The sequence below is a fragment of the Bemisia tabaci genome, chromosome 4 (assembly GCF_918797505.1).
Source record: "Bemisia tabaci chromosome 4, PGI_BMITA_v3".
Classification (NCBI taxonomy): Eukaryota; Metazoa; Arthropoda; class Insecta; order Hemiptera; family Aleyrodidae; genus Bemisia; species Bemisia tabaci.
The window spans coordinates 29,612,777-29,632,504 of NC_092796.1; the positions used below are offsets into that span (position 1 = coordinate 29,612,777).

The 19,728-nt window shown below is 39.9% G+C and overlaps 1 protein-coding gene across 5 annotated transcripts in view; it reads left to right on the plus strand.

Moving 5' to 3' along the window:
- Nucleotides 1-19,728, plus strand: part of Sol1 — a 307,494-nt gene that overhangs the window by 259,176 nt on the left and 28,590 nt on the right. For all 5 annotated transcript variants that reach the window (XM_072299662.1, XM_072299661.1, XM_072299659.1 and 2 more), the window contains 2 exons: nt 17,014-17,246; nt 18,367-18,447. In XM_072299662.1, coding sequence (XP_072155763.1) covers nt 17,014-17,246; nt 18,367-18,447 — 314 coding nt within the window. The remainder of the gene's footprint in view (nt 1-17,013; nt 17,247-18,366; nt 18,448-19,728) is intronic.

Here is a 19,728-nt window from a genome sequence, read left to right on the forward strand (position 1 = left end):
TGAGTAAGGGCCTCTGTAATGAGTGTCGCGTTTGCATTGCGGTTCTCCAGGTATTATTTTATAATCTATATCAACCAACAATATCACAAGATTCCTTTGAGATAGCGACAGTGCGCTGAGGCCCCTCTTCCACGCCAAGAACTCACAGGAAACCAAGTCCCATTGCCAAATCCCCTCAAATTTACTTATAGTTTACAAGCAATCGACATCGGAAGCTGGAAACAGCGTTCCGCGAGCGGAAGCCAAACTTTGTTTTAATTAGAGCCACTCTCCCTCGAACTTGCCCGCAGCGCAATAATTCGAGTTCGAGGTTAGACGCCCGCGAAAAATTTCCGCGCGGGAATTAGCATGTGGTGCGTGTTCGGGGCCCGCGGCTGCCCGACCGTGCGGATTAACTCGTATTTCGTGCGATGGTAGCTCGAGGAATTCCGCTTTTATCACGATGGTTTGGCATCGCTCGAGACTTACACCTTCTAAATAATTACCTAAAGTTTGGTTCGTACTTCTTCGCGCTACTTGTCGATTCCGTTTCAATGGCCTCCTCCGAGAGGCGGGTTCTGCCGTGATAGCGAAGAGAGCGGTAAGTGCATGCTAGGATGAACCTCGAGACACGTAAAAGCGTGTGCTAATCACGGCTCATACAGAAAGGCGCTTGCTGCTCTCTTCGCTATCACGGCAGGGTGGATATCGCTGTCGAGGGGTTCGGAGTTGCAAGGTGTCACACCGTGCACGGTCGGTATTAGAGAGAACCCTCATGAAAGTCGAAAACGATAAGGTGCGGTCTTGATCAGAAATATAATAGTGACACCTGCCTGGTAGGAAACAATAATCAATATGTGGAACCGAAAGGACTCAAATCTAGTTTTAATTTTTTCGAAAAAGAGACAAGCCGCACAGAAACGTATTTTAGCTCTGCTGTTGAGCTTAGAGTACCTATGTTGAGAGAGTGTGGCCACTGGGCTCCATGGAGAGGCTTAGGACCCAAAAATGGCGGTGCTTTGTTTTGGTTTTTGTGGATGGGAGGGGGGTCATTGCCAGCTTTTGACGGTTTTCACCAACCGCACTTGCTGCCAACCGTACTACATCTAAGATAATTTTTTTTCAAAAATTGTACACGATTAGCCTTAAAAATATGCAAAGAAGTCGCAATGGTGCATTTGGGTGAATTTCTCGTTACGATAAGCAAAAAAAACTACTTTTTGAGTCATTTTGCATTACATTAATTTATGGCGTCCGCCATTTTTGGGTCTTATGGGCTCCATTCAGCCTAAGATGGCTGAGCCAATCAGAGGTGGTGACACCACTGGCCATACCCTCTAAATATAGGTACTCTAGTTGAGCTGCAGTAAGTGCAAAAATGCAGTTATTGAGAAAATGGACTTAATATGATCGGAACGGGAAATTTTGTACAGCGGATCTCCCGTTCTTCGTAAAAATTCAATTATCATCAAAAAGAATCGCAGAAATAGTTCGGGTGATTATAAATCGACCGATTAAATCTTCGAGTATGTAAAAATGACCTTTTTTATTTTATGGAAGACGAGATATCTGTTCCTGTTACAATCTGCTTACTTGATTGGTCACAAAACGTTATGGTGCTGCCTTTTGCTTAGCTGGAAAAAAGTATTTTTAAGCAAAATTCTTATGATGTCTTGATGTAAAGGCTCGTTTCCGATAGACATTCACTTTAGTTATCAGTAGATGCTCCGAATTTAATGATCCGGGATATTTTGACCATCGTTAATTCGTCACCTTCCAGGCAAAGTATCACAAGCGCCATGCGACGTTTAAAAATTTCCGCCGCCATTTTATTTCTTTACTGAGAAATTTTGGTTGAATCTGTTTGGAAATTTCACTAAATTTTATCGGCAGCACAAAGAAAATTCTGTGGAATTTTCGGACAGCTTCGTTGAACAATTTCTCTGTAAAAAAATAAAATGGCGGCGGAAATTTTTAAACGTCGCATGGCGCTTGTGATACTTTGCCTGGAAGGTGACGAATTATCAAAGCCACTTGGGAGTTGGACGCGCTTTGAAACGGAAGCCTGCAAATTTCATTTAACCTGAAAGAGTATCGTTTAACGATATCTCTAAATGGTCATGATTCCTCGTCTGGACACAATCCTCCACCCTCTCAATATATTTGATTTAAACACGGGCGAGTGACTCTGCTAGACTGGTGAAGAGATGTCTCATAGTTTTCAATTTAACATTGATATGAACCTTCCTCTCACTGCCCAAACTATTCACTGCTCCGAAAAAAATTAGGATGCTAAAAAAATGTGTGATGCCAAATGTTTTTTTCAACTTCCTTTACAGTTCACATAACATCCTCCGTGCTAAAAATTGACAGCAGGGGCAGTTGAGATACATATTTGGGTCATTACCCATTTTTCCTTCAACAACCAGAATGTTAGCCCCTTCAATCAATAAGTAGACAACGTACACAGCACTCTAATGCAGTTGCGATTCATTTAACGCACGTAATCGCAATTGAAGTGCTGCGTGCAGAAAGGGCATTACTTGGTGGTGGTGTCTCGAAATTTCCACTGACTTTTCATCCATTATAATTAAAGATAATGTATGGAATTCGTTGTTACTAATACAGAATTTTTGGTATGACTTTACGATGCTGAAACCGAAAAATTCAAGAAAATTTACCCCATAGTTTGCTCTCTAAAATGTAAATCAGCAGTGGAGATTCCAAAACATCGCAACTAATGAATGCCCTTTCTGCACCCAACGCCTCAATTAATTGAACGCATTTCTGTCAAACGAAAGTATGTGCATCAAGATATGAGCCCTGAGACCCATAAGAATTTATGCGTAACAGGGCTTACGTCATAATGCACATAGTTCCGTTCGGCAGAAATACGTCCAATTGCAACCTGTGTCACTCCTGATATCTAAATCTTTCATACAGGGGTTAATTTCCCAAAAAAATCGCGCACTTAATTCCCACCCGTTTGGCAACAGTTACGGCTTCATTTTGCTTTGTCATGAGGAATTTCGCTGACGGCTAAATGGAGAGCATGCTTCAAAATCAAATACGTCTTCATTGACTCGCTCCACGAGTATCATCCCGTCTCCATCACCGAAATATCTTAGAAAAAGCACCTGGAGAGCTTTTACTCAAATATCTTTCCCGAAATAAGAGAGGAGAATTCCGCCGCGTCGCGCGCGGTCCGCGTTCCTTTTCCAGGTCAGAAAGTGCAGAAAACTTTGCTCACGTAGCTACGATTCTCGCTGCTTTGCCTCGAGAAGAATCCGGCTTGCTTGGCCGAGAGAAAGAATTCCCGAAACATCCGCCTGTCACCGGGTCAACAATCAAAGGCCCGCAACAAAAGACCTTAATAAAAGCAGGGATAAATGTCAAAGTGAGTCGCGCAAATATGAAGTAAATTGGTTCCGCTGCGCCGGGAAGATATATACATTCCGCCCCCGGGCGGGCGAGGCGCAGTGGAACGAGACGTCCGAAGAATTTGGACATGAAATTTTTTCACAAAGACTGAAAATTTTTATGTTTGTTTTGTCAAATTAAGGATAATCCGAATTCATAGGTCGGTTGCCCTTTCGGGCCATAAAAGCTCCACGACTCAACCTCAAAACTCTTCTTCTTCTTCTTGTTAACTTAGTGGCTTTTACTCCAGTAGAGGAGCCTGAAGCTATCTAAAGACATTTGTTATAATTTTTTAAGAGTAGGATTTTTTTTTTTTGGGGGGGGGGGGGTTGGGTTAGGAATACTGGTGGTGGTTGTTTTGAAGAAAAAAGCAGGGTAGAATCCAGAAGACCAACACCATTTTCACATCCTAAGACCTCTCAGGGCAACTTCCTTTACCATAGTTAGACTGGGTCTTGGAGAACATTCAAAGGGATATGCTAGGTATTTTGAAGTTGGAAAGAAAGTTTAGTAAGGGATAAAACTAGTCACTCATTGAGTGGCTATTTTTTTCCCCTTATAGATGTCAATTTCATTTTCCCTAGAAAGTTTGACTATAATTTTATGTATCTCAGGGTCTGGATTACGTAGGATGTATGAACACTTTAGTAGCCACAAAACTACCGACATTTATTACCGACTCTTTCTATTTAGGTACTCTAGTCCAAGTTCTCCCATTGACTGGCTCCATTGTGCGGGGGCGTGAGTTGCGAGTGCGGGGGTGGAAGAATGTGGAAATTCAGGATTCTGTTTGGGTTTGTCACGTGTCGCGCCGCGGGGATTTATGGGGGAAGTATGGAGCCGCCGAGGTAAGATTTAGGGGCCGGGGGGGGGGGGACCGGGGGAAGGTGGGGGCCGGGAGGTCACTTGCGGATCTGGCCCGGAATAGTAATGACCCGGGCCTCGACGATAACTTCATCTAGTTTGACTTTGAGGCGCCGGATTACCGGTGTGTGAGTAACCGCGTGTGTGCTTATGAATATATTCTTCGCAAAAATACTTACGCTCAAAGTTACTAAACTCAGAGTCGCCGTGCGTCCTGCTCCCAGCGCTGCCGTTCGAAACTTCCGGAAGGTCCCCTGAAAGATCCGCAGAAAATTTTTCAAGTCATATAGTCATTATATGGACCGCGTTTAGCAAAAAGGAACCATCAGTTATTGCCAAAATTAACTAGCAATTTAATTTTTTACGAGAGAAAGTTTGGGCGGATTCCTTTGAAAATTTTAAGGACTTTGCCGTGCGTCCTGCTTACAGCGCTGCCGTTTGGAACTTCCGGAAGATCCCCTGAAAGATTCGCAGAAAATTTTTCAAGTCATATAGTCATTATATGGACCGCGTTTAGCAGAAAGGAACCAAGCCACACCAGTTATTGCCAAATTTAACTAGTAATTTAATTTTTTACGAGAGAAAGTTTGGGCGGATTCCTTTGAAAAGTTTAAGGACTTTGCTTCTTACTATGTAGGTAATTCACTGCGATTTGCACAAATAACCACAACAACTGTTTTCCTGGGGGAAATTAAATTGCCTAATTAGATTTGGCAATAGCTGATGTGGATTGGTTTCTTTCTGCTTAACTTGGTCCGTATTTCATTGTATTGTATTAGTCTGAAAAATGGGTCACTATACGCGCAAGGGATCACTGAACCTTGTGTCTTTTTATTTAATATTCTGAGAGGACTAAGTGAGTAGATTACGTGGTGATTTATTGAGTTTATTTGGAGCCAAATTCCCGGACAAGCCCGATTACAACAAGTTCAAAGACTCGTAATTTTGGTTCACTGACGCTACAAATTTGCATTATCGCGGGCAACAAAAGGCGCGCCCGCGGGCACCCGATATAGCGCCTTCAACATCGCACTGATACTTCCAACGTTACACAGCTTTGCACTTACGTCCCGACGTGCAGATTGCCTATACTACGCCTGCCGTGATGATTATTGTCACACTGACCGTGTTCTGAGGTGTACACCGTCCACGCGCGATCAAGTAAAAGAGAAAGTACTTTGGTCCAACATCCCTGAGGCATGTAAGAGCTCCGTCCTCTAATTTTTAACTTCATCACAACAGGTCACTAAACTTTGAGTTGCTTATTTACATTCTGAGAGTACCAGGTGAGTAGATTACGTGGAGACTTGTTGAGTATTTTTGGAGCCAAAATCCCAGATAAGCCCAAATTTAACGAGTCCAAAGACTTTTGTACCGGGTAAAGACGATTGCCGATTGGAATCTTACGTAAAACAATTTTTGCAAGATTGTTTGTTCATTCAGGTTCGGATTGTTTATAAGTTTCAATTTGGACGAAACTGGTCATCTGTGACAAAGAAAAACTGCCCACAAGACTAATTACGCAAATTTTATGCTGAAGAGTGAATTTCAGACCTTTTTTGTGTCCTCATGCTGATTGTGATTTTCGTATAATTTTACCCACGGCAATCTAATTTCCCTATATCTCTTTCGTGCATCACACCATCACATCCAGTAGACCGCATTTTAAAAAGATCCGCAGTGTAGTCCGCAATCCCTTTAGTGTGATTTTACCCACGGCGATCTAATTTCCCTGTATCTCTTGCGTGTATCACACCAAATAGTCCGCATTTTAAAAAGATCCGCAATGTAGCCCGCAGTCCCGAATATAGTCTAGTAGGCACGACTATTTTTGTAAATCTAATCGCACAAGAATACACGGACCAATGATTTGCATTTTTCATCAAGTTTCTGCAGATCATTCGCATTTTTACATGATCTGCAGAATAATTAGCAAATTTCCGAATGCCATGCGTTGCGCAGAAGCAGCCACAATTCGGCATCACTGCCGTGCTATCCTCTTGAACGTGACTCTCCCTTTCATCGACTGTATACTTGGGATGGTTCGGTTCTGCGTGTCGCGGAATATTTCGATGTTTGAATACTGTAGATAGAAAGTGGTAGATAAAATCGCATAGTTGGTAAAATATGGAGCACCCGTTGGTTTGCGTTGCAGACATCGCATCGTATTGACTGGCGACTGCAAGTCGTATTGAATATCGACGGATCCAACCAGCATCGGCCTACCTACATCGGAAGTTGCCGAATTTCTTCTCATAATTAATATTTTCAACAAAAACTTTTAACAATTTTGCCTTTCAATTTTATGCAGGGCTCAGCCAATGTTTAAAGTTTGTCATTATTGATTCAGACTTCGACTTTTACGGAAAGAAAGAGGAACAAAGAAAACACAGTCAATGACATTTTAGCGCCTTAACGGTTCTTAAAGTGATTCGGACGGTTTTTGGTCTGGCTAAACTGGCGTGCGATATACAACACATGGATTTAAGCAACAATCTCGTTAGATTTTGAATTTTTCGCGAAATACAGAACGATAGCCTTTATGCATGAGTCTGAAGAATCATCCTAAACCAAAAACTTGGCATAATATAGATAAATGAAAGCAGGGTTCTTGGGGGGCAAGGGGAAAACCTCACATTCTACGCAATTCGTATAGAATGTTTATGTTTTATATTGCAACTCGCGGAATCTTTAAAAAATCAATTATAAGAATTAGAAATTTTAGTTTTGAAGTATAACCAAGGTGATGTAATGATCGTTTTTATTAATTTACTTAGGACCTTTCAGCATTTCGCTATCTTCAGAGTACAGTCATTAATACATAAATATATCACAGTTATTACACTTTCGTCCTAAACTTAATAACACACATCAAGGCACATTATACAAATAGTCTTAATTACGAGAGAGTCAATATTACCTCAAACTCTGACTCAAAGACTGTACTCTGAAGATGGCGAAATGCTGAAAGGTCCTAAGTAAATTAATAAAAAACGATCATTACATCACCTTGGTTATACTTCAAAACTAAAATTAAATATGGTGTTGTTCAAATCAAACTTTATTAATTAGAATTAGAAACTTCAACTCAAAGAACAAAAATGATTCCATTATACACATTATCCCCATGATTTTAATTTCGATTAATCCAGATATACTAGCTATTTAAATCTAAATAGTTTATAAAAACATTAATATATGAAATTGCCTAAATGCCGAGGTTATTAGATGTCGATTCCAGTGGCGTGGCGTGCTTTGCGATGTATCGATAAGTCCCCATTCGAAGCTGTCGGAAATACTCGATTATTAAGGCGTTAGTTGCGAACACCCTGTTTATCGATCCTTTTCTTTAGGTTTAAATGGCAGATCAATCGATGTATCGCAAAGCAGGCCATGCCACAGATCGATTCTGCAATCGCCGCTGCTGCCAATTTCACAAATCCTTGGTTGCGAACGCGAGCATATGCCGGCGAAGTCAGGTGGCGCATCTCTAAAGCGTGACTTAAAATTGCGTGGCAGTCGAATCCGGAAGAAGCGTCACTCGTGGAGCGAAGGGCTCCCAACTCGGGACGCGAAAATCGGATTCTCTTTTGGAGCGAAGCATAACAAATTCGGAGAGATAATGCTATGAACGCCAGCTCCCGCGGTGACTAGAGCGTAAAAACGAACGCCATTGTTTGCTCATGTTGCAAGATCGACTTTCGGTGGGTGTCGTCCTTCGATTTTTCCGAATCTTCAACCCAGAGACAAGAAACCCTCCACTGGCCTCATGGCGACAGGTGGAAGTTTTTAATTTCGGGTAATCAACAGTTCCTCGTGGAAAATTACAAGGGAGCAACATTCATCACCATAATTTCGGCTGTTGACCTACCTACGTGGTGGATGATGAGCTTCGGGTGACTCGATAGTCGAGGGCCGTAAGAATGAATGGGAATTATAAAGCGCCAGTGACGTCGGCGGCGACCTCGGAGAAGTCGACCCGAGTCTTTAACTCATGAGCCCTGTCCACAACGCTTTTGTCACATGCCCATGGCTCATGAATGCCGCATACAGTCGGCACATAGTTCCGTTTGACAGAACGCAAAGCCCGCCTTTCTCCAATTTCTCCAAAGGGATTCACGCCCATTTTAACATTGTTTCTTATGCAGCTGTCTGGAGCACACCCCATCTTTTCCACTCGTCTATAGTTCCGTTTGCCAGAGATACGTCCATTTTAGAAACCCCGGATTAACCATCTCAGCAGGGTAATCGACTGAGGCCAAAGTTTAATGGGCCTGTTGCACACTTCAGCTGGAGCAAAATGGGACGTATTTCTATCGAACGGAACCGTGTGCAATAAGACATTAGCCCTGAGACCCATAAAAATACACGCACACAAATCGGTAGAATTTACCATTCCTTCACGCTGTATGAAATACAGCGTGAAGGAAATTCTATCGATCTTTTTTTTTCAGTGCATAACAGGGCTCACGTCATACTGCACATAGTTGCATTTGATAGAAATACGTAAGAGTTGTTTCGTGTAGAAAATGGCTCAGAAATCACAATGGGCGCATCGGGAAAGTCTCAAATATACTCCTAACTTTACAATCTGCGTATGAAATATGCATTTTTTTAAGTTTCCCGCTTCAAAGCAATACTACGGCCATAGGTGAACAAGTGAACGTTTCGTTGGAGAAGTCGTTGCATCCAACCCTTGCCCATTAGGATGCTGCACAATATTGAACATGACTGACACCAACCCGCCAAAACACACGTGAAGAGACGGGATTTTATCGACTGACGAGTTTATATTTGGACGTACTTCTGCCAAACGGAACTATGTGAATTAAGAAATGAGCCCTGAGACCCATAAGAATATATGCATAACAGGGCTCACGTTATAGTGCACATAGTTCCGTTTGGCAGAAATACCTCCATTTACATTTTTCTCGCGTTGATACGTCAAGCAAACCATTGTTCTTCCTCCACTCCCATCCACTACTATTATTGAATGAAAAATAATATCAATCGACAAGAGAAGTATAAGTTTGTTTCTAGGACTAGATGACAAATGATTAATATACTACAGTACACTCCATAAGTGTAATTTTGAAAGTGTCAGGTTTTTAAACTGAATGCTTTGTTTTTAAAAATGTATCAAATTTTTGGCGTTTTCTTGCATATATAATTTAGGCAAAATATAATAGAAGTCCTTTTTAAGATAAATTTATCTCAAAAAACCGAATGTTCGAGTTTCTGGTAATGTTATATTTAAAATAGACGTAGGTACATCTGTTCCAAAATTACTTGTTTCTCTCACGATCATAAATTTGAAATCATTCAGGAACGTTCACGCAATAAAAAAGACAAGAGAAAGTTTTAAGCACCTTCTCACAATGACAACGGTGCACTGAAAAATAAGATTTATTCTCAATTTAGGCATAACGGTTGCTTCTCAGTTACAGGTCGTGACTTATTCATTCGCGCCTCCACCCCTCCCATCCTCAATATGTATTTTTAACACTCCGCGCGTTCTCAGCTTGCGTTTTAAATTGTTATTAATTTCCCGGTAATTGCTATGTGCGCTCCTACCGACCCTGCCAGCACGCGGAGCTAAGTAGCGCGAAAATTTATAACGAACACGTTGGTAATTAGAACATAATACTGCCGTGCTAAGGAAGAACGCCGTACGAACATTCGAGAGTTGCCAAATCACCCCGGATAAAAAGCGTATTTTTAAGAACGATTATGCGTATTTGTCAAACAAATGTTCAGACGTTTTAGACGAATTCGCGAACAAAATCGTCTGAAAAAATTGAAGAAAATAATTTAAGATTTTCCCAGTAAATTAAGGTTTAATTGAATGAAATATGGCAACGTCTGAAGGTTCATACGGCGTTCTTCTTTAGCACGGCAGAATAGCTCTCGCAGTCTCAGCCCGTACGAACACTCATCCCAGAATGATAGGGTATAGGAGCTCTAATTCCGTGCCACAGAAAAACGCCGTATGAGCCTTCAGACGTTGCAAAATTTCATTTAATGAAATCAGAATTTTCCGGGACTTCTGAAGGGATTTTCCCTCCAGTTTTTCAGAGAATTCTATTCGCAATCAAATCTATATTATTTGAAAATATTGTTGTTAGATACTCATAACTCGCCTTAATTGTAATCATTTTATCGGATGGAATTTGGCAACTCTTAAATGTTTAAATGTCGTTTTCCCCAGCACGATAGTCCAGTACTGCAAGGTGTTAAGCACTCATAGATTTGCGGTTTCATTCCCAACGTTTTTACTTGTCTTACGATTTTTGTCTTTCAATAGCGTGAATATGGCAGCTTTTCTAATAGCCTAGTCATGGTAGTTACAATATTTTGGTGCTAACACGACCTTTGGTCTTTTGGCTTTCCAAGGTTTGTTCAGTTCTTCAAACTTTAATTTAAGAAGTAAATATTGATATTGTAATAATTAATAGTCTTTGGTTCATCTTCCTGTACGTTCGAGACGAAAAAAATTGTCATGTATTTTTACCGTGAATTATGACCTTCATAAAATTGAATCTTCAGGATAATCTAGTAATCAGTATATTTGCGCCCAGCAGTAATGAATATGCAATGTGCATTTTATTTGAGCGTGCCGTTACGCGAGAGAAAATGTTAGATAATGTAAGATAGGGGATATGGAAAATAAAAATAAATCTTGAGAGGTACAAAAGAAAATAGTATCTTATCCGTGTTCGATCCTAGGTTGGTAAATTCTATACTCTAACAACCCTTATAAAAAAGTCTGGAACGGGGAACTTAAACCTCTAGACGAGGGCACGGCAAAAATCATTCGACGAAGAATAAAGAGATTCGAGTAATAACATAAAATTGCGGGTATGCAATTTAGGTAAGCAAATATTTGGAAACGATAACAAAATAATTTATGGAGTTACACGCCGGTTATAAGGGCACGGTGCCCCCGCATAAATGGAATTGCTCGGGGGCGAACGGGAAATCGGTAAATTTGGGTTTGCGCGAGTACGTTTGAAAATTAGGTGTAGAAACGAGGTTTATTGAAACAAATTGGAAAATTTATCGATTGCTCCGGAGATAAAAGGGGCGGCTCTGTCGAATCCGCGTAATTTATTTTGAGCGGAGGGGCTATTAGTTTCCCCGGCGTCGGAGGGCGCAAAGATAAATTCGAGCCGAGCGGGCTTGCTTCATCCCATTTAAAAAGTAATTCTAGAAATTGAATCCTTATCATTTTTCAGCCATTAAGCGTCGGCGCCTCTAATTATACACGTTGCTCGCGGTTTGAAACCGGGTCTTAAACTGTTTAAACGTGGAAATTCATTTAGTCGGATTGGTAGAGTACGAGCATTCCACAAGTGGCGAACGATGTGGATAAGATTCGAGTCGTCTTAAAAGTGTCTGCCTCCCCTCTCCCCCCCCCCTCCCCGATTTTCTGCGGATTTATTTACTCCCCCAGTTGTTCTGATTTGAAGTGCAGTTTGCGCTGAGGATAGACTGCATTTCGTTTAATTTCACTGTTCGTCTCAGAAGTGAAGGTACGGTGTCTAGAATCTGGAAAAACCAGAGAGACTGGGATTCATCGAGGAATAAATATTTAAACTTGAGGGAATTTGTCTGGGAATTAGTGCCAAAATAACCAGGAGTTCCTTCTATCTCCGCTTCGAGGTCTAATTGGTTGAACATTGATGGTTCGGGTTAACTCGGCTTTAAAGGACGAGATAAATAAAAATGGAAGATTTTATTTTGCACCAACATTTTTGAAAAAATCTTGTTTTTTCCGAGAGATCTTACGGTTAAAAGTGAAATAAAATCCCTATTTTCTATCAGTGAGCATTTTCTTGGAAATCGGGCAAATTTGAGGAAGGATCAGGGAACGTATAAACACAAGAATTATTATAGACATCATTCACGAGGGAAGTCTGCATTTATTCGTAATTTTCTCTGTTTTGTAAATATTCTAGTCAAGGTGTAAAAACTTCAAAATTTCAATTATTTAAATAAGTTTTTATTGCACGTAATCAAAACCAAACTAACTAATTTGCTACTACTGTTCAATCACAACAATCGGCAAATCCTTAAAAGTCCCTCTCAGTTTCTGTAATTAAAAAATAGGTATTTTGCAAGAATGTCATTTTCCTTCATTTTATTCTGTAAAATGTGCTGGCATAACTGCACATTCCTTGACTTTTTTAATCAATGTCGTACCAAGAAGAGATAAATTTAATTTTCTAAAAGTGGACGGTGCATCGCACTTGTAATTAAAAATGCAATTGAATTCAAAGTATTGGCCTCATAATTTGCTAGAAATATTCAATATCAATTTGGAGACAAAGGTATCTTGCATGTTTCTCTTACAATTCTGCAGAAGTAGAACATTCCAAGAACGTGGCAGAAAATTCCCGGTCGAAATTCATAATTGAAGCATCCTTCCGGGATGCAATATCTCGTGCAGGTACCTGCCCCTATCCTACCGTGCTAAGAAAGAACGTCGTAAGAACCTTCAGACGTCGCCAAATTTCCCTCGATAAAATATGATTTTTCAGGGGAATCCGTGCGTATTTTTTCTTCGATTTTTATAGTATTTTATTCGCAATCAGATCTAAATTATCTGAGCATTTCAAGAGAAGATATTCTCAACTCTCCTTAAAAATAAACATTTTATTGGAGGAAATTTGGCAACTCTCGAATGTTCATACGGCGTTGTTCCTTGGCACGACAGTATTCTCCTCTAGCATTTCTAGTTCTATCTAAACGAATCTGTCACTCAAGCACAAACGTTCGGGATTGAATGCACTTCGTTTTATCCTGAGGCGCCCCAGCGGAAATGATTGTTGCACATCTTTTCCATGAAAATTCCGCCATCGCAATCCAGCGTTCCGATAGCTAAAGTGCGAAACCACGTAACGCCGTTTGCAATATCACAGACCTCTTGTCATATTTTATTTTTTTCGTAGGAAAACTAGTCAACGTAATTTCATAAAAACTTTCTTGGTTTTTCTCCCCGTTATCAGAATATTCTGTACAAATTTCAAGGTATGAAACTGGCTTAACTCTCTTCGAGGTAATAGAATAAAGCTAGAATTTTGAAACGCTGCGATGAAGGTACGTGGTTTTGCACTTTTGCCATCGAATTAGATGCCTTTTATTGTCAAGAGAACGCTGACGGGCGTAAATAAAATGGACGTATTTAAAGCAAAAGGAACGATGCCATTCTGACAGGAGCCAGGGAACCTTCAGATTCATAAAAATACATGAAATGACAGGGCTCAATTGTCACTCAGTGATTCCTTTTGATTTAAATGCGTCTGAATGGCATTTCCCAAATCGGGTGTACATCATGAAATCATCCACGACCTCTGCACGCGCATCAACATTGACAGTTCTGAATTGGAGAACGCTTCGACTGTTTTATTTAAGTAAAAGCTAAGATAGGAAAGATACTTTTGTGCGTAGGTGAAAGGGAAGAAAAGCCAATAATAATCTTATCGGTATTTAGCCGAGAGAGCAAGAAGTAAAAATGTGTAACCTCCTCATTGGTCACTTGTATTTGACTTGAGACGATACCTATTGATGATCTATGTAGGCCTTGTTGCCTATCAACGTTTTGAAGGAACTTCATTTTCGGTGACACCGAAGAATTTGCAAACATTTAGTATGCCATTCCGTCTCTGAGGCACACTGACTATAGATGTTAGATAATACAAATACAAGACAAAGACAAGGCAATACAAGATTAATTACTTGAAATTAAAATAATAATAAGAATTTAAACAGTTAAGACTAAAAATGTGAAAGTCATTTGTCATAGTCATTGCCATGTGCTGTCGTTTGTTTGGTATCAGGTAATCCCGTTACGACTTAAAATTAAAATTTAGAAATATTTTAAAGTAAATGTAAACGGTTTTTGACTAAAAATTTGAAAGTCATTTGTTTTGTGAGTCAAATGCTTGTAATTCATGGTTCCATCCGGTTATCGAAGATGAGCACGGTTGTACTAGAATTCCGCTAATAGGATATTTGGCTTTCATCATATTAAATTTCAAATCATTGGTACCTTTGAAAGCATTGACGTCAAAAGAAACTATATCCATTAAGACATAAGCCTTGTAATACACGTGCTCTGGATCTCAGGGCTCTTATGTACGTATTTATGCTAGAAGGAACTATATGCATCAGGTTTGCGTGTAACATGTGCTCCTCTGGATCTCAGGGCTCATATGTACGTAATTATGCTAAAAGGAACTATGTACATAGGGTTTGCGTGTAACATGGTTCCTTTTAGCTTTAATACGTCCATATTATGGTGGATATAGTTCCTTTTGAACCAAGGATTCGGTGAGTGGGAATTTTTGATAATTGCGGTGATCGGCTCCAAAATGTCCACTCTTTATTTCCTTTCTAGAAAACATTTAAAAATTAAAATTTAAAGTTGGGAAGTCTACAACCTTGTAAATTATGGAATGAAATCGTTTTCAATAAACCAATTTCTTTGTCGGCATTCCAGTATTGATATTGCACCCAGATTCTTTATGCGTTGTTTCTGAACAACGCCTATCTGAATCCTGCAGCTTGGTCAGAACCAAGCTACAGAATAGTCAGGAAATTTCTCTCAAAATTCATCTCATTTCCATCACCCTCAGAGTTGCCAAAAATGTTCATTAATTCATCTGTTGTTACATCGAGCTATATTGCAAATAGGAAACTAAAATAATTGGGAACTTGGTAACAGTGACGGTTCTATTCCATTCCGCGAAATCAATTCAAGGATTTTGTAATTAGTTTACGTTGAGTAGAGTTTGTCAGACCTCAATCAGAGCGGTGGTGGGGCTTTACAGATCGATTATTGACATTTCCCAATTTGAAGCTTTGGTAAAGAATCGATTGTTAAGGTGTTCGTTGCGGACACCCTGTTTATCGATCCTTTTCCATAGTTTTAAATGCCAGATCAATCGATACATCGCAAAGCACTCCACGCCTTTGAATCCGAGACGGAGTTTCTAACGACCAAGTTCTCTTTGCAGTATCTAAGTCATTAAATTTTGATTTTATATTAAGCAATATGTCTCCTCTTTCATAATCCTCAGAAGTTTTGACAAGTATTTTTCCAGACTTTATATCTCTAAAGATTAGGACATATTGTGACCTATATTAACTTTTTCTCTCGATAAGTTTCTTTTAAATTTATTGACGGCCAAAACGGTGAATCGCTGATGTTAGTAATTTATTTTAAAGGAAAGTAGAAAATCCACGTTTATAGGTGCTTAAGCATTTTTTAATTCGCTGTCGTTGAAGAATTCTTATCAAGGATCAATATAAGTATTGGAAAAATGAAACATTAGTGATTCAATCGAAAATATTCAGCTCCAGCAAAGGGAGTATACCAAGATCCTGTTTGAAAATTCGAAGTTCTTTAATTATCAGAAACCGGGCTATTGATAATCCAGTTATCTTGATATTTTTATTCGTTTTCTTGTTCCAAAATGTTCGTTGAAGTCCACTTTGATATCTTATGAATAACTCAATTTTATGTTTCCTAACGACCCCATTTTCGTGAGCAGTCACATTTCATGTAATTCACTCCCGGTAAACTTATTTTGATAGTCAAAGTGCAAAGCCACGTATTTTCATTGCAATGTTTCAAAATTTCCGCCACTATCTTATTTTAAAGGAAAACAAGCCTACTTTATCGGTTGAAATTTCTGCAGAATATTCTCCAAATAGAGAAGAAAAATCAAAGAAGTTTCCAAGGAGCTGCGTTGACTAGTTTTCCTTAGAGGAAATAAAATATGATAGGAACCCTACAACATCGCAAACGGAGATACAAGGTCTCGCACTTTAGCCATCGATATTATACACAGGAAGCATTCCTATTTGTATTCTGAAAGTTTCATTTAATTTGCCAACCCATGCATACAGCAGCTGACCAACAAGACAATGACCCATCAAACTGTTCCTGAGATAAAGTGTAATCCTTCCTCGTCGCATAGCAGTCAAAAATCCCTAAGGGTTGAAAAATCCTGTCAGGAAAAATCAAGGGAGTTTCCAAGAAATCACCTCGAGTAATTTTTCAAAGAGGAAATAAAGTATGATAGCAAGCCTGCATATCCGGAAACGGACACTGAAAATAAAAATTGGTATAATTTGTCATTTCTTCACGGTGTATATCACACAGCGTTAATTCAGAGTCAATTCGGCCAGAAGAAAGGTAAACGTTACTACATACTGGTACATGTAACCATTCCTCAGGCAGAATCGACTTTGAATTGGACGTATTTCTGTCAAACGGAACTAAACGCCATTTGAGTTCCTTTTTTGAAGAATTTAGAATGCCGGATAGCGAATTCTGTTAAACGGAACTAAGCGCCATGGAAAAGCATTGCGAGTATAGGACGCAATGAGCCCGACACCCGATTCCGCCGCCAATCCAAGCCCCCCTGTACCTTCCTCCCCCTATGGCGCTTAGTTCCGTTTGACAGAAATACGTCCAATTCACGCTGTGTAAAATGCAGCGTGAAGGAATGGTAAATTCTACCAATCTTTTTTTTCAGTGGAGACACTTTGCAACGGTGCTTATGCACGTTGGCCATCGATTCCATTCAGGAGTTATGACTCAGAGAGCCTCTGAAGCAAACTCTATTGAGCTGCTGGTGTCGATGGGTTACACGGATCAAATGTTTACTCGCATGGTGTGTAGCACCTTGATTATTTAATACTGATCAATTGACACTGATTATTGATATGTTGGTGTTTCAGTTGTCTGAACCGGGCGGACGTGATCAAAGTATACGACGGGAGGAACAACCTGGCGCCGACGATAGCCATGCTCTGCAACGAGGTGACAGAGCAAGAGGTTCTGTCCACCGGCTCCGACATGTACATCGAATTCATATCAAACTCCGACCTCCCAGGTCAAGGTTTCAAGGCCCTCTTCCAATTTCAGCCGGTTGCGACCTTGACCACGACCAGCGATAGGTTGCACTCTATCGGTAAGCCCAATCAGAAATACCTACTTGTAGCCTGCAAATCCTTGAGGGAAGGGCTGGTTCAACCACCTCTGGTCAAACTTCACGTTAAATTTGGACGTATTCATGCTAAAATCACTGGAAAAAAAACACATTGGATCCATAGAGTCCAGACTCTTGAACACATTGACAAGAAAAAATACTCTTGATTCAATCGGATTTTTGCTTGAATCGAAACGGAAATCCGCTTAAATTAAGAGGCTTGGTTCTTGATTTAAGCTAGATTCTGATTGAATCAAGAGTAATTTTTCTTGTCGATGTTTTTAAGAGTCTGGACTCTATAGATCCAATGTGTTTTTTTTCCAGTGAGGGACTAAAAACGTATGGGAAAGATGGGGTGCGCTCGTTTGAGCTGCATTAAAAGCAAGGTGAAAGTGGACGTAATTCCTTTTAGGAAAATGGAAAATTGGGATTTGATGTTAATTTAAAGGGAAATTAAGCGCCGAAATATGATGTGATGAGTCGTGGGGATGTGACAAAAGCGTTGTGGACAGGGCTCATGAATTAAATGACGTCAACTTGAATCTCCACGTCCCCTTAGTCGCCGCTGACGTCACCGGCGCTTTATAATTCCCATTCATTCTTACGGCCGTCAACTAACGAGCACACTTTTTTCCCCACCTGTTTCTGGTTCCTTTCAGCATAAATACGTCCATTTGACAAGTTGGTGGGATGTGTGTTGTCAAACATCCCTACACTCACCCTTATTTTTAGCTCTTAATATATCAACGGTCTTCAGAATATTGATATCAAGCGTGAATGGGGAATATTGAGGGATTTTGTATGTCTCTGGATATAAAACATGGTTTCAACCCCCTCCCAACCTTTGACCCTCTGAAATTTTCCTTTAACTTGAGATTTCAATTTTTTAAGGCCTCAAATGAATCCAGCAATGAACGTTACAGGGAGTCACAATTAGACCAACGTGTACAACACCTAAACGTAATTGCTCTGACGTGATTAAATTTTCAAGTTTTATTTTTGAGCTTTATTAGACAGTTAGTACAATATATATTATATTTCATTTTTGGAGCAACTTTCAATTTATTAAAATCATTTTTTTTATGTTTTTCAATTCTTTCAGAGACTGAAAAAAGTACCTTAGCAACAGGACCTGTCACGCATATTAAAAAAATGCCTGATACGGGATCACCTGCAACTACAAGTAAGTCACTGGCACAATTCATCTTGCTTCATGTTAATAACTGGGAGACATCTCTCCTAACTGTGTATAAAGGCACGACCGAACTGAATGATAATCACGATGCACTCTTTTGCAATCATTATGTAATATGCGTGATGCAATATTTACTTTTTGATTTGATCAATACGCACAATTTCATTTCTCTCTGACTTCGAACAAATGTTTTTCGAGAAATAATAAAGCAGTTTGTTGACAAGACCCGTCAAAGTAGACATAAAAATGATTCTTTTGCATTTCCAGAGTATTTAAGTTGAAAGGTGATCGGAGAGGAACGTAAGTAAGTTATAGATGCAGTTTAACTTTCCCAAGGGAAAAAAAATCCTTCCCCCTAAAGACAATTTTAAGAGACTTCAAATGAGAGTAAATATATTTGGAGATTGCAATCCCCTAAAAAATGTTCATTCCAGTAATTTTCATCGGAATTCCTCTCTTTCCAACTTCCAACAATAATATTACTTGGATCATTCCCTAAATTTTTTACCACGCAGTGTGAAATAAGAAGTCATTTTGTTGGAATTTTGAAGCACAATTCACTCTTATTTTTTTTAAACTTTTTTAGCGCCAATGACACCAACAACAGACGCCGACCTTGACATAGAACTGTCGGAACCTGAAATGACGACACAGAGACCTAAGAAAGTTGTGGTGTGTCCAAGAGGCAGGTGGAAAAAAATATTACTGAGATATGACCCTTTCCTAGCGAATTCCAATTACAAAAATTTAAAGGAAGTAGATTGGTCCGATAGTTATTTAGATCTGTCTCGTCCGACTATCCACCTTTTTACTTGTAGGATATCGTGTTGGACCTTTCGTCTGTTTTCACTCCTGAATAGATTATCCCTTCTTCTGAGATTCATTAGTTCATTTTCCTGTAACTCCGTATTAAAGTAACATCAATAACTATGCCAGTTGATACCATCATACCATTCCATTACGTAAACTAAAGAGCCTCGTATAATTGAGCCGCCGCGGCGTGCTGCCGTAGCTCGGAACGCACATTAGCCCCTACAAACCTAAAGGGATACTTGAGCATTGCGCAATGCTTGAAGTTTCCCTTTAGGTTTGAAGGCGTCAGTGCGCGTGTCGCGCTGGCAGCACGCCGACGCGCCGATACCTCTATATCAGAGCTGAAAGAACATATGTGAAGTTTTAATAAAGGTTTGCACAAATAGACTCAGTTATTGTCATAGGAGAGACCGTAGTTTTTCTAAGAGTCCACGCCCCTCTTCGTAGAACCCCAAA